Source organism: Myzus persicae, unplaced genomic scaffold (assembly GCF_001856785.1).
Source record: "Myzus persicae strain clone G006 unplaced genomic scaffold, MPER_G0061.0, whole genome shotgun sequence".
In the NCBI taxonomy this organism is placed as follows: domain Eukaryota; kingdom Metazoa; phylum Arthropoda; class Insecta; order Hemiptera; family Aphididae; genus Myzus; species Myzus persicae.
The window spans coordinates 689,422-704,049 of record NW_019100802.1 but is presented as its reverse complement, the minus strand read 5'-3'; the positions used below and the strand labels follow the sequence as shown (position 1 = coordinate 704,049).

At 25.4% G+C, this 14,628-nt stretch overlaps 2 protein-coding genes across 3 annotated transcripts in view; one reads left to right on the top strand and one right to left on the bottom strand.

Moving 5' to 3' along the window:
* Positions 1-12,031, top strand: part of LOC111043179 (serine-protein kinase ATM) — a 31,850-nt gene extending 19,819 nt beyond the window's left edge. The window contains exons 34-52 of the mRNA XM_022328074.1: positions 257-359; positions 1,769-1,928; positions 2,012-2,316; positions 2,393-2,721; positions 2,789-2,933; positions 3,775-4,112; positions 6,407-6,639; positions 6,708-6,823; positions 6,879-7,020; positions 7,096-7,209; positions 8,019-8,125; positions 8,200-8,316; positions 8,373-8,528; positions 9,636-9,787; positions 10,111-10,217; positions 10,295-10,409; positions 10,481-10,644; positions 10,705-10,895; positions 11,979-12,031. Coding sequence (XP_022183766.1) covers positions 257-359; positions 1,769-1,928; positions 2,012-2,316; positions 2,393-2,721; positions 2,789-2,933; positions 3,775-4,112; positions 6,407-6,639; positions 6,708-6,823; positions 6,879-7,020; positions 7,096-7,209; positions 8,019-8,125; positions 8,200-8,316; positions 8,373-8,528; positions 9,636-9,787; positions 10,111-10,217; positions 10,295-10,409; positions 10,481-10,644; positions 10,705-10,886 — 3,085 coding nt within the window. The 3' untranslated portion in view covers positions 10,887-10,895; positions 11,979-12,031. The remainder of the gene's footprint in view (positions 1-256; positions 360-1,768; positions 1,929-2,011; positions 2,317-2,392; positions 2,722-2,788; positions 2,934-3,774; positions 4,113-6,406; positions 6,640-6,707; positions 6,824-6,878; positions 7,021-7,095; positions 7,210-8,018; positions 8,126-8,199; positions 8,317-8,372; positions 8,529-9,635; positions 9,788-10,110; positions 10,218-10,294; positions 10,410-10,480; positions 10,645-10,704; positions 10,896-11,978) is intronic.
* Positions 12,032-12,195: 164 nt separating this feature from the next.
* On the bottom strand, positions 12,196-14,486 carry LOC111043185. Of its 2 annotated transcripts, none has more exons than XM_022328082.1 (6): positions 14,254-14,486; positions 13,920-14,014; positions 13,740-13,851; positions 12,730-12,802; positions 12,519-12,662; positions 12,196-12,444 (listed from the first exon to the last, which is right to left on the bottom strand). In XM_022328082.1, exons 2-6 carry the CDS (start codon positions 13,994-13,996, stop codon positions 12,344-12,346), a joined length of 507 nt encoding a protein of 168 aa, XP_022183774.1. In that variant the 5' UTR covers positions 13,997-14,014; positions 14,254-14,486; the 3' UTR covers positions 12,196-12,343. The 2 variants fall into 2 exon arrangements, with proteins under 2 accessions (XP_022183774.1, XP_022183775.1); XM_022328083.1 differs by lacking the exon at positions 14,254-14,486 and adding an exon at positions 14,107-14,203 and having other exon boundaries at positions 12,293-12,444.
* Between the last annotated feature and the right edge of the window lie 142 nt (positions 14,487-14,628).

Below are 14,628 nucleotides of genomic sequence, written 5' to 3'. Positions count from 1 at the left end.
ATAAAAACATTTCAATAATTAACTCAAATTTTTTAGTAGCACTTACTGAGATTATTTTGAAAAAATATTTTGTTCTATGACTAACTTGGTACTAGGAAACCATATTTTTACAGTCAGATTTTTTAGTGGTTTCTCAATACAAGTTATTAACTATTATTTATACAATATCTTTACTTGTATTTTCTTACTTAAAAGTGAATGTTTCATAATATTGTGTAACAATTGATTAACATTATTTTTTTTTTTTCACATTTAGAAGAATGAACAAAGATAAAGAGTCAATGGTATTTAATCCTGTGGATGTGATCACAGAAATATTACCCAAAGAAGGACTTTTGTTGCAATCAATTCTCAATGAAGTTTGTTATTAATATATTAATATTATTCTAAATATAAAATATGAATTATAATTATTAACTTTTTACTTATCACAATTTTAAAATGATAATGTCTTAAATCAGGGTAGTCCAATCTATTTTCTATGAGTCCAACCTTTAGCAGGCCTATTTACACTCTCATAAAAATACCAGGGAGCGCTAAAAGAAAAAAAATGATGTTATTATTTTTATTCTATTTCATCTTATCTAGAAAATTAGAGAATGTTTAGTATTGAGGCCATTCAGGAAAACCTGTAGTCATATAAAATTTTCGATTATTATTTGTTTTTTTAAACTGATATTGCACGTTCAAAAAACTAGAAAATGTAATACAAGGTTCCTTGTAAGTTATTGTTGGTAAAAATTTACAAAAAAGTTTGCTGTAAATCAACAATAATTAGCTTACCTGCTATTTTAAAAATTAATGTGACTGTGCTCATAATTATTTAAAAAAAAATTTTTAAATTAGGAGAGTATTTACAGAAAATTTACTTAAGTATTAAAACCCTATAGATACTATACCAATTACACATAACCATCATACAGTAGTAAATTTTTACAAATACTTCTACCGTGTATCTTTTGTTTGAAAAAGTAATTAACCTTCATTAGGTCACACCGGTTATAAGTACCTATTCCATCACGTGGGGGTAATAATTTTCCTGGATTAAACATAATATATTGTTCTTTAGCATTAATTATTTATTTTAAATTAAATTTTTATTGCATACAACAAAAAGGGAATACAAAATGTAATTAATAGTATTAGTGTTACATTTGTTTTATTTTTTTGATTATTAGATAAATAAATCATATATTATTTTTAACTAATTTAAAAATTATATTTCATATTTTTTACTAACTTTAATGACATATAATTAGACACTAGATAAATCCCACCACTTTTAAACCCAAAATAATATTAGAACATAGTTTAAAATTAGTGGGATAATAAATTACCCTGCGTAACTTACATCATAGAGTTACGAAAAATATTGATATTCAGGGTTTTAATTTTTTTTAAATTACATCAATATAAATGAAATTGCTATTTTTTGTTTAAATATCCGATTTGAGAAAATGTGTGAACTTGAAATGTCTGTAACCAATACAGCCACTCCGAATCTATACAGCATTTTAAACATTTAGTGTCACAGTATCTAATTTGTGTGTATTGGGATATAAAATTATTATTAGGTACCTAACTGTTTAATTATATAAAAGTTGACAATATTTTATTGATTTTCATGCTGCATAATTTAGCCTAAAAGTTGAATTGTAAAATTTAGGTGCTATATAAATGTACATGTAATTTGCATCTTAACAATTTTTTCTTTATTTAAATAAATTTTTACTTCAAAATAAATAATTCAATAATGAAATATATTTAGTCTTATAAAAGTATTGGCGATTCTGATGCAATTGAAGGTTGTGGCTCAAGTTATTTACTAAATCTTGCTTCTCGTACACAATACTATCAACAACTTAGGAAATGGGATCGTGTTATGGAGAATTGCGATTTACAGCAGACCACAGGAGTCATTTCCAATGGTAATTAACAACTATAGTGTAAACTTAGTTTTGAGCAAAAATATATTCATGAGACTGTTTAATAAATGTCTTTTGTAATTTAGATTATTTAGAAGCATTTTCAAACTCTGGATTACAAAATGTTGCTCACATTATGGCTTCCAACAATGATAGTTTAAAATATGACTATTGTTGGCAATTAAATAAATGGGATTTACCAGATTGTGGTGACAAGTCTTTTGAATCATTGCATTATCATGCTTTACGACATGTGCATCTGAATAATTTAGATAGAGCGATTCCTTTGATTAATGAAGCTAGATTAGTAGTTATTGAGTCTCTACATTGTGCAAGTCTAGAATCGATAGCAACAATTTATTCTCCATTAGCCAAACTTAAAATAATTGAAGTAAGTAAATCTAGTAATACAATTAGATTTAATAATTAATAATAATTGCTTTATTTTATAACAATAATCCTTAAAGGACCTTGATGATTTTATCACTACGCCAGATAAAAAAAAATTATTTTACAACTGGTTAAATCATAAAACTTTAAGAACAAATGATTTTGAAAATATCAATAAAATACTTTCTCAGCGTTGTAAGTTATTGGATTTTGATGGTGGTAATAGATCAGGCATGTTAAGAATGAAAATAGCAGAGCTAGCTCAACAAAACGATTGGCTACAAGAATCTGGAAGACATTTAGCAACAGTTGCTACTTCAAACATTTATCAGAAACATACCATCTTATGGGCAAAGGTTGAGGAGTCTAGACTTTTATGGAAAAGAAATGACTGTCATATGGCAAGGTAAAATGTTATTATCTCGACTATACATTTTAATATAATATTAACATTTAAATGATTAATTTTTCAGAGTTTTATTAAAATGTGTTGTGGAAGAACTTGAAAATTATGATTATCCTTTCTTACATTCATTAGCATTACAACTTTATGGTTCTTGGATGGAAGAGACAAAATCAGAAACATCAAATGATATTATAAAAAAATATTTCCAAAAGGTACAATATGTTCTTTGTATTTAAAAAGTTAGATTACCTAATAGATATAACTGTTCAATTGTTCAGGTAAAAAAAATTCACAGTAAAATCTTAATAGTATAGGTCCTGCATAAATTTAACACTTATTTTTTACTTGTAAAAACATATATGGAAACATATTTATAGATGCTTTTTGTTACTGTACCAAAAATCCTACTTCAACAATATGCCTATGAAACAAAATATATTTAACTTAAAATTTCTAGGTGTTAACAATGTTCAATATGTTATAATTTCTCGTAGAAGTACATTTCCTCATTAAACCCCACAAATATTATTTACCAGTATATATGTCTGTGACTATATGGCATAGATTTAATATATATTATGTACAATACTAGGTAATAATTATATTTAAATGTGTATTTGTGAATATTAAGAGAACATTGTATCCACATATTATGTTGTTTTATTAATACACAAGTTGTCCATTTGTAAGATGAAGATAACACATGCAGGTGTGAAGTCCTCCTAACATGTTTATGTGTTATTTCAACTATATACAAGGCATTTTTTTGTATTTTTCACATTTGAATGTTAAATACAATATTTTAATTAATCAAATATGCCATTAATTGTCATTCAAATTTTAAAATTTTTTGCAATTTAATTCAATTTTGGAAATTTTAAAATTAAATATGCAACATTTAAGAATTATGTGATTCTCCAATACATCCTTATGCTATTCTTAATACTGTTTCTACATATTTAATTTAAGATTTATTTTTTAATAACATTGTAATTGTTTATCATATGTTTATCTGTCTACACTTTTAATTATAAATAAATAATGTGTACTTAGTCTATCAGAAGATTAGAATTGGAATCCTCTAATAAAGAAGAGTTTGGATTAGATTGTAAAAAAGTACTGTCAGATGCTTATAAACATTTATCTCAGTTCACGGATACATTATATCAACAATTATACAAATATATAAAAACAGAAGATTTTCAAAAACGTATACTTGAAGTGGAAGACATTACAATTAAAGGAAATGAATTGGTTAAATTAGGAACTGCGACCAATAACAAAGAAAAATGTAGAGCTGGTGTTTATTTGATTTCTCAAAGTACAATTGATAAGACATATATAAGTAACAAAAACGAGGAGAAGAATAAATATTTGAAACTAACACTTCAGTAAGTAATATGAATAATGCACTTTATAATAAAAAAATTATTTAGTACTCAATGTAGTCAACCAACTGATTTGAATCACAAAATATCTATTGAATGCATGAAAATTTTATGCAAACATAAATTGATTTACCATCATTTTTATTTTATTTTTTATAAAAACAAAATTCATAAATAATAATGTAAAATTTGCACATTATTAAAAAAATATTTCAAACATTAAAATTTAATTCTTAACAAGTATTATACTGTATGATTCATTTTAATATATAACATTCTTTATTTCAGAAGAAACTAATACTTTTAAAAATATTTCTTTATTATAATTTTAAGTCATTACTAAACAACATTTTTGGGGGAAAATATTTTATCATCAATTTTAAGTTTTTACTCTTTTGAAAGACAAGACAAATTTTTAATTCATATTCCGAAACAACATTATTTAAAATATTTTAATCGATAAGCAGTTTATTAGTTATAACTTATAAGTTACAACTCATATCTAGAGCGCAGATTTTTATGCACTAAAAACTGTCAAAATGTGCCATGTAATTAGCCGTTAAAATCGTACAAATATGCAAGGAAAAAGCTTTTAATTATGTTAAATGGTAAAAATGTTTTTTTAATAATATTAAAATGAATAATCTCTTAGTGCTTACAAAATGTATCATTAAACTTTATGTTGAAAAAAATATTATTTTATACATTTATTTTTTAAATTTCACTTCAATATGCATAACATTTTAAATTTTAACAAAATACACAGAAATACGCAATAACCATTAAATATGCAGTATTATGCATACATTTTCACTTTAATAATTAATACATATTGAATTTTATCAAAATATGCGGCAATATGCAAAAAGAAGTCTCAAATATGAATGAAATCATTCACATTCTGTTGAATTTTTCTTTATATTTGCTAATGTCTAAAATTAGAATTAGAATCTTTGGAAATTTATCGAAACCCTCATGTATTGAAGTGAATTATTTTTTTAGTCAATTTACAGAAATTACCTTCTCTACGCATAGATCATCCTTATGTTTACCATATATCTACTGTAAAATATATTAAACCATTATTCAACTTTACATAAATTATGATTAAGAAAGTATTTTAAAGAATAGAATCAATTTTGATTAAAAGATTAGTCAAAATGCAAAATTATCTGTAAAGCATTTTCTAAAAAGTATGTAAATGCTTTAAAATTCCCAACCCTGCTTCTTGTTCATAAACTACTTTGGAATTGGAAATTAAAAAAAAGTAAAAAAAAAAATGATAAAGATAAACAATGATAAAAAATGTTTATTCTATACTAAAAATTATGTAAGAAAAAATATTTTTTTTTAAATGTTAATAGTTTTTTAAATATTAATTGACTAACATTATATGAATAACCCTCGGTACATTGATTTTTTTAATCTTATGTTTCTAATAGAGGTGGACCTGATCCTTATTTCTGTTTTCTGCTTGGTTTTTTTCACAGTTAAATTCTAAAGCACAAAGCCACTTAGCCATACCCTAAATCAATAACAGACATTTTAAATTTAAACTATAGACAATTTTAACATTCTCTAAATGTATTGATTTAGTACCTTCTAAATGTGATTGAAACATTAATATTTAATATATATATATATTATTATTTTATTATTATTTATTTATTTACCAATAAAAAAAAATGTGTACAAATGAGATAACATGCAATATTACAAAGTTGGTCTACTCACTAAAGCAGTGTTTCTTAACCTGTGTGGGATCTCACTTAGGGGTTCCGCGAAAGGTACATCTACATCATCTATCATTATTGATTTATACTTTTTTAAAGATAATTTTCATAGGGGTTCCACATAAGAACAATATATTTGTTTTGTGTTCCGTGATATCAAAAGTGTTAAAAAACACTGCATTGAAGTCTGTAGCGGTGGCGTGAGTAGGGTACAGAATACAGATATGTTATACAACTATAATATTACTTGAATAATTTTAAACTATATCATACAATACAATTAAATGTTACGATAATATTATTTTAAAAGTATTACATTTTATCACAATAATTTTATTAACATAAAAAATAGTCTAGTTTTTTCAGGTATTTTAGATAAACCAAGAATATACATAATTCAAATAACATTATATTTAAGTTATTGTATAACTGAAACTAATTATATTTATTACATTACTTATTCATTTATTAAAACACAAAAATTAAATATTAATTTAATTTAGTTATTAATACATAATTATAAGTGTATTTCATAATATTAATGATTGTATTGCTTAAATTTAGAAACTATTTGCAATTGATGACATTAGATGATGAAAACAAACTTCCTATCTATAGAATTGTATCGCTATGGTTAGAAAATAAAGAAAACAATGAAATAAATGATATTGTTGATCAAGAGTTTAAAAAAAATCCTTCGTATAAATTTATCTTGGTTCTTCCTCAATTGGTTGCTCATTTAAGTTCCACATATGAAAGTGGATCCTCTTTTCATAAATCTTTGGAAATAATCATAAGTATACAGTTTATATAATTTATTTGTTATTTAGTTTGGTTTTAAGTATACATTTGTTGTTTACTACAGATCGTTGTGCAAAGGACCACCCATATCAAACCATCCCAATTGTCTATGCTGTCGCAAATACAAATATAGATCATAAGTTTATTGAAAATGGCCCGCCTTTTAATGAGGAAGAAGAAGTATGTTATACTCAGTAGTCACATTATAATTTTCTTTATATGTTTTAATATTTAGTCTAGAGTATTAGCTGCTAAACGTTTAATGTCAAATTGGAAAAGAGATACAAACATTAGTTCTATTGTTATAAATACTGAAAAATTATATGAAGCTTTCATACAATTAGCTTATACAAAGTTTTCTTGTTCACATGGTCAACGTAAGATTTAACTATTTCAAATAATATTAAACTTAAAGGTAAATATGTTTGTTATAAATTTCACTACGGTTGTAGGTATTTCAATTCCCAATGAGCAACCTCTAATGAAAATACAAAACTCGGGGTTGTATATGTATCCTGCAGCAACATTGCCACTAAACAAATTTGGTGATTATCCAAATATTATAAGTAAGTAAATATTTATTTTATATAAAACAGTTACAAGAAATACAAAAATAATATATATTCAGGACACTTTAAAGCTGACCAGGAGTTAATTAGTTTCCTTAAAAATGGTTCTCTGAATGCTGCAAATGTTCTAGAAAAAGTATTTTAGAATTTCCTCTTATTCTACTCTCAGGCCTCAAATAGATTATATCCCCGTCAAATGACCTCATAGAGCTATTTTATTACCCATAACCACCGCTTTCACTGAATTCTCAAAACATATAAATCCTGTCATTTTAAATTGATATGGTTCATACTATATTGGTGTATTTAGATTTTCAGTTATATTTGTTCCTCTTCGTAACTGCTGTTTGGTGTTTTTATATAATGAAAAATAAATAAATAATTTCTCATATAACTCGTACCACTAATATCTAATTTAAATGATTGATTTCCTTACACACAATTTTGATATGAAATGAAACTTATTCAATAAATAATTTTGATTATAATTTGTAAACATTCAAAATCTACATAAAACAATAGTAGCTGATATTCTTTTATTACAAAAGGACATATTCCCAAAAACTATACCAACATTATTAATGAATGGCATCTCAGGGTTATTACCAAAAGCAACAATATGTTATTGAAGAGCTACCTATGAACACTTGTCGGACCTCAATTAGGCTCGATTCAAGTTTAAGTTATAAATTATTATTTTTATATTAATTATACTCATACCTAGTATACTTACTATCACAATTGTATAGTTAATGCAGGATATTCTATTAGTATTTGTCTTGAAATATATTACTTTATACTTATAGGTATTGTCAGATTCAAAAGTTCATTTTTAAATTGTGGTGGAATGCATGAACCAAAAAAAATTGATTGTTTGTGTTCTGATGGTATTCTAAGATCGCTTTTATTAAAGGTGATGTAAATACCTATTTGTATATTTCCATAAATATGTTTTTGAAACAAAAACAATGTATAATAATGTTTTAGGGTAACGAAGACATGCATCAAGATGCAATTATGCAACAAGTATTTGTATTAATGAATAAATTACTAAATTCTAATAAATCTACAGCTAAGAGGAAACTGACCATAAGAACTTATAAAGTATTAAATAATATTGCTTTAATTAAGACTTTTTTCCAAGCATTTTCAATTTATAGGTGATCCCATTTTCACAACAGAGTGGAATTGCCGAATGGTGTGTAAATACTATGTCTATGGCTAACTACCTAACAGGAATAGATTCGATTATAGGTGCCCATCAAAAATATAGGCCAGAAGACATGATACCAGCAGAGGCTAGAAATATTCTTAGAGTATGTATGAATTACAAATAATTTTATTGTTATTATTTTTTATAAATATTTATCTATTAATTGTTACTTGTTGATGTGTTATTTGTGTTTATAAAACAAAAATTTGATAGGCTTATTACTAGAGCAAGGATGTTCGAGTATTAAAAAACTAGTAAAATTGATTACAGTGTGTATTGCACTAAAAAATAATAATGTTTTATTATAAATATTTTAATTAATTCTTTATTGATTGATTTTTTTTTTTACCTTACAGTTTCTAAGTATTTATTATGGTAAATATTTCATAAAAAATCATCTCACATTTATTTTCATCTTTCACTTTTCTCAAATAACATTTCAATCTTACAAAAAAAAAAATATATATTTTTACATTGAATTGGAATATAAGTGTTTATTTAAAATTTTCTTCTTCAAACGTTCTTTGATTTAAAGCCAATAAATAAACCAAAGTAAAATTACATGAATACAATTTAAAAATTGAGATTAAAAATTTTAGTATTTAATTCGTACTTACACATAACATGTTTAAGACTTACTTAGCAATGAATTGGAATAATAGAAAAAAAATTGCAAATGCAATAACATCCGTGCCCTACTTATGACCCTATGACTGTACAATAATTATTTGTTTCTTTGACCTCCTACCCATGAGTTCTACATGTAATATTATTCATTGCTGTAAGTTTCAGAGAACATTGTTGCCTCATGTGTTGTCTCTATTTTACTTGCTCATAACATACGAAAATGTGTATGCAAACTTTATATAATATTTTAATTTTAAAGCAAATCATGAGAATTTGAATTAAATTATCAACAATTATCTAAAGAAATAATATAGTGTAGTATTTTTTTTATTATTGTAATTAAAAATACTATATAAATTATTTGTATAAATATTTATTTTTAATTTTGCTTTTTCTCCAATTGAATGATTGAAAGGAATATTACACTTACACTTTAGCTTGTTCAAAATTAGCTAACAAATTATTTACTGGACTTAACTTTTTCTTTTTCTGTAATAACATTTATTCAGTATTAGTATTATAATACTTTTATTAATATACAATTAACATTTACTATATGTCTATATACATTGTTTTAATTCAGAATTCTCAGTCAAAAAGAGATAGTGAATTTAATAGACAACAAAAATATTTGGACATTTGTAAGAAATTAAAACCAGTATTTCGATATTACTTCTTTGAGAAATTCTTATCGCCTTCAATTTGGTTTGAAAGAAGACAAGCCTATATACATAGGTAAGTAACATGGCTTAAAATGTATTATATTTTTAATACTTTAATAGCCATTAAGATGGATAAGAATACTGGAGCGCGTAACCCCTATATCTGCAACATAGAGCAAACAACCGTTCGGCGGTCACATCATGACAGCCAATAGTTAAAGCCATAATACTGTAAGCATATTTTATCCAACTGACCGCTTTTTGGTGTCTAGTAGGCGTTCCAGTATTCTTATCCATATTGATACTATTATTAGCACAGTAATAGTTTATTTTAAAATTACAATTTGACAATCTAATATATAATAAGTAATAACTCAATGTATTATATTTGTATAGTGTTGCTACTACTTCTATGGTAGGATACATATTAGGTCTAGGTGACCGCCATTTTCAAAACATATTGATTGATAACATTACTGCAGAACTCATTCATATTGATTTCGGTATGTCCAAAAACTTATAAATATTATTCTATTATATGAGTTGGAATAATAATATTCATAATGTTATTGAAAATTAGGGGTTGCATTTGAACAAGGAACTTTATTGACTACACCAGAAACTGTTCCATTTAGACTGTCAAGGGATATTGTTGATGGTATGGGCATCTGTGGCATAGAAGGAACTTTTCGAAAGTATAAATAATGAATACATTTTTTAATTATTTTTACTATAAGTATCTAATATGTATGTGTTTATAAAAAAGGTGTTGTGAAAAGACTATGTCTGTTTTACGTCAAAACCAAGATGTAATTGTTACAGTTATCGAAGTCTTATTATATGACCCAACTTATCAATGGACATTAACAGGAAAAAAAGCTACTAAACTTCAAAATCAATCAACAATCAAAAATTCTAGCATTAATGATAGTAAGTAAAAAAATAAAATGTATTAACTAGTTACTGATTTTTATCAATCATTTATTTCAGCAACTGAAGTAAATAAACTAGCCGAAAGAGCACTCAACAGAGTACGTATTAAATTATGTGGAATGGAACAGGCTGAAACCGCTGCAGCCAGTGTTAATGGGCAGGTTAATTTGCTCATACAAAAAGCCAGAGACCCGAATAACTTAGCACTGATATATCATGGATGGCAAGCATACTTATAGTTTTTCAATGTAAGTATTCTAATAAAGAAAAAAAAACTATATAAATAAAATATGGGTAAGTGGATGTCGCTTTGATGTACATTAGGTGTCTAGAAGGTTGCTGTAATAGATGGTTTTAAATTTGAAGTCAATGATATAATATAATTGTATGCGATAAACGATTCTGAGCGTAGACTGTATGTCAGTCTATTATACCTATTTTATATTGTTATAACTTATGAATATGGTAGGCAGTAAGTTTAATTAATATTATTCTTAAATTATCAGTGATACTGGAAAAAATATAAAATATACTTGTGTAAAATTAGGCTGTTTTGGAACCAAATTATTACAATATGACAATAATCGTTATTCTTTTTGCTAATATGTAATTTCGTCCAAATTTGAACTTAAAATGTCTGTAAAAAATAACTGTATTTATATAATATTTTCAACTGCTTTAGTAACTATATCATATATTGTTGATATATCAATGGTCTTCTATTAAATTTTGATGATTTTTGACACAACCAATAAAATTTTATTGACATATATACACTTGTATTCTTTTTAATTTACAAGACTCACTGAGATTGTCATCTTTATGATTCAACTAAACAGGACTTAGCTTAAATTTAAAACAAATACTTAATATTCTGTTTTTGAAAATGTCATGAATAATAAATTACGTATTTTCAGGGTCCATAACACATTCAAAGCTTTGTTCATTTTATATTTAAACTAATGCATGTATACTTGTGACTCCTCTTAACAGTTGAAAATTTTCTTCAAGTCGGACAGAATGTAACAATTTATTTTTAGTATTACCTACTTAGATTTATTTCTGCTGAGTTTGTAACATTGGTTACTAAGGCTGCAAATGATATGTTATAACAATTTATAATACAGAATTACCTAAACTAACCTTACTTTAATAAAAATATTTGAGGCTACTTAAGAAATGTGAATCGAAGTCAGTACCACTTTTTCATTAATTTCAAACTTATTTTGGCACACAACACTTTGGCTTTTTATGCACTTGGCTAAGAATTAGATCTTATTGCTTTTTAATATTTTAAATAATAATATTATGTTTTTATTTTGTATTTGAAGGTTATGGTCAAAAGAATAAATTTAGAATCTACAGAACATTTTAAGGACCAGAGTATTGATACTGGTACACATTACAACCAAATCTATTAGATTGTGCAATTTAGCACAGTATCAAATATATATTTCTTAACTAAGAATATTTTGATTACTTTATATACTTAAAATATACATTTTTATATCATAAAATATTTTTTATAAATTTATAAATTACAATAAATAAAAATAATTCATTTTTTTTTTAGTAAAATAACTAATTTAAGTTATGACACAATAATGAGACTTTTTCCGTAGTGTACAACGGTTTTCAAACATCATGTTAGAACAATTAACATAATATAAATTGTATTAGAATAATTTTGAAGTCTTTAACGGTAAGGTGTAAAAAAAGGGGCATTGCTTGGAGCTTGTTGTTGTTGTGGGGGCTGATCAATGTCTTCATATGATTGTGGATTAGCAGTTCCTCTACCTTAAAAAAACATAATATTCTATTAATAACATGAAAAATATATTTTGTAACGATACTGTAAAAACACTTCTTACTTATATAATTTTGTAGGGGAGGTGGTATGCCATCAGAGACTCCATTACTGCTGTCTATACACATTCGACTAAGAATTGATAGTGTTACAAAACGCAGGACCAAATTTGCCATGGCACAAATAACACTGAATATTTCCGACAACCCTGTGACGAAAAAAAAAATTTTTTATTATTAGTACCTTAGCTTACTTATCATTAATCATTTACTTACAAAATGAGGAGGGAAAATAACAATAAATGGTAACAATATCTAAACATACTGTTGCAAGGTTTACAGAAATAGCCTGAAAATACAAACATACATTATGGTTAAGACAATGTAAAAGAAAATATATATATATAGGTAATAAAGTTTAAACTAATAATGCAATGGTAAAGTAAGTTTACTTAAACATAAACTAACTAATACTGTACTAAACAATTGCTATACAAGACGGATATAGATACCAAGTTTTAAGTACTTGTATTGCTTCACTCATCATGTCAAAGTAGGTGGTATGTTATGAGTTATAAAATACTTAATTTAAATAATTATTAATTATCATATTTTATTGTTTGAAAAACTATTCTGATCAGAACTCAGTAAAAATAAAGCTCGTTGATATATCTTAAAAAAAAATATTGATGGTTTTTGTTACTTTCAAATACATCAAGGTAACAATGAAGAAAATCCAAAAAATGTTAGGTAAATCTCAAAATGATAAACTAGATAAATAGTTCCAACAACAAAGGTACTACATAACAGTTTTTCTGTACTAAATACCTATTGCTGTAAACGTACACAAAAATAAATGTGAAACTAACGCGTTCCTTGTTTCACTCTGAATCTAATTATCTAAAATGAATATATTATGTAGCTATGCAATCGCGCGTATAACAATACTATCAATTATCATAATGATTTTCGCGAATATCAATAGTTTAAAAAACAAATTTTAGGATTTCTAATGATCGTGAAATAAAAATATCTAATGCTTTTATATTATAAGCAGATAAATTAAATTTAAACTATCTGTATAATGCAGTTAATACTTTGATTTGGTCAAATTTCGCATTTAATAATAATATAATTTAAGTTGCTTATATCATACATACAAATAATATTTTTATTTATTTTTATTATTAGCATCACTTAATAATTGTAACATATTACAGTAATTTATTTTCCAAAAAAATGCAATTACATAAATAGTTCCTATACAATTAATCAAATTAACTTACTAGCTGAGCTGGTTTTTCATTTTCTGCTTGATGCATTGCCCACAACACGCAACCCATAAACATTATATTATAAAAGATATAAGAATCTGGACTCCATCGTCCTTGAACACCCCTTCAATATAAGTAAGACACGTTAGGTTAAGGGAACAAATTAAATTATTGAAATAAATTCATACTTACCAAGTGATTAATATGAGGTGTAAAACAAATGTAGTTTTTGCTGGCAAGGCAGGTATTTGATTCAAATCTAACGCCATTACTAAGCAACTAGTGTACTAAAAATAAAATTAAAATAATTATTAATATTTTTGGACAAATTATGGCTTATTAGTAAACTTAAAAAATGTAATTTTGAACAAATATTAACTCAATAGTTATTAAGTCATGTACACTGGTCCACCATTATTGATCGGTATTGGGCTGTTACATAATAGAAGAGGTGTGATCAATAAGATAAGAATATTTTTGTAGCTCATTTATCATTTTTTGTATTGGAATAAATCATTTGACTTACCTCGAAAAATGGTAGGTTGAAACAAGTAAGAGTAACAATCTCATTTAATGAACAAATACAAGTGGTTTACTTAATTCTAATGTATAACAATAAACTTATAATAAATTAATTCAAAAAACGTTCAGTTTTCTACAACATCGTAATAGCATATTAGCATAATATTATTTTTATTGAGGCGTCAAGATATTGCTTCAAGACCGTGATTTGGGATGTCTTATCATTTGCTTATCAATTAATTTGTTATCAACGCAATAACGCATGCACATCACAGAATATTATTCTGTGTGCACATCATAATATGATCAACAGTGAACACAGATATGTGGTGACTGGTGAATGAGGAATGAGGAATAAATTATACTTGTATATTTCTTC

Coding starts and splice junctions, on each gene's coding strand:
- LOC111043185 (XM_022328082.1), bottom strand. CDS start 13,996: ATGGCGTTAGATTTGAATCAAATACCTGCCTTGCCAGCAAAAACTACA. Junction 12,663..12,729: donor TTATTTTCCCTCCTCATTTT/GTAAGTAAATGA, acceptor TTTTCGTCACAG/GGTTGTCGGAAATATTCAGT. Junction 12,445..12,518: donor TCCCCTACAAAATTATATAA/GTAAGAAGTGTT, acceptor TGTTTTTTTAAG/GTAGAGGAACTGCTAATCCA.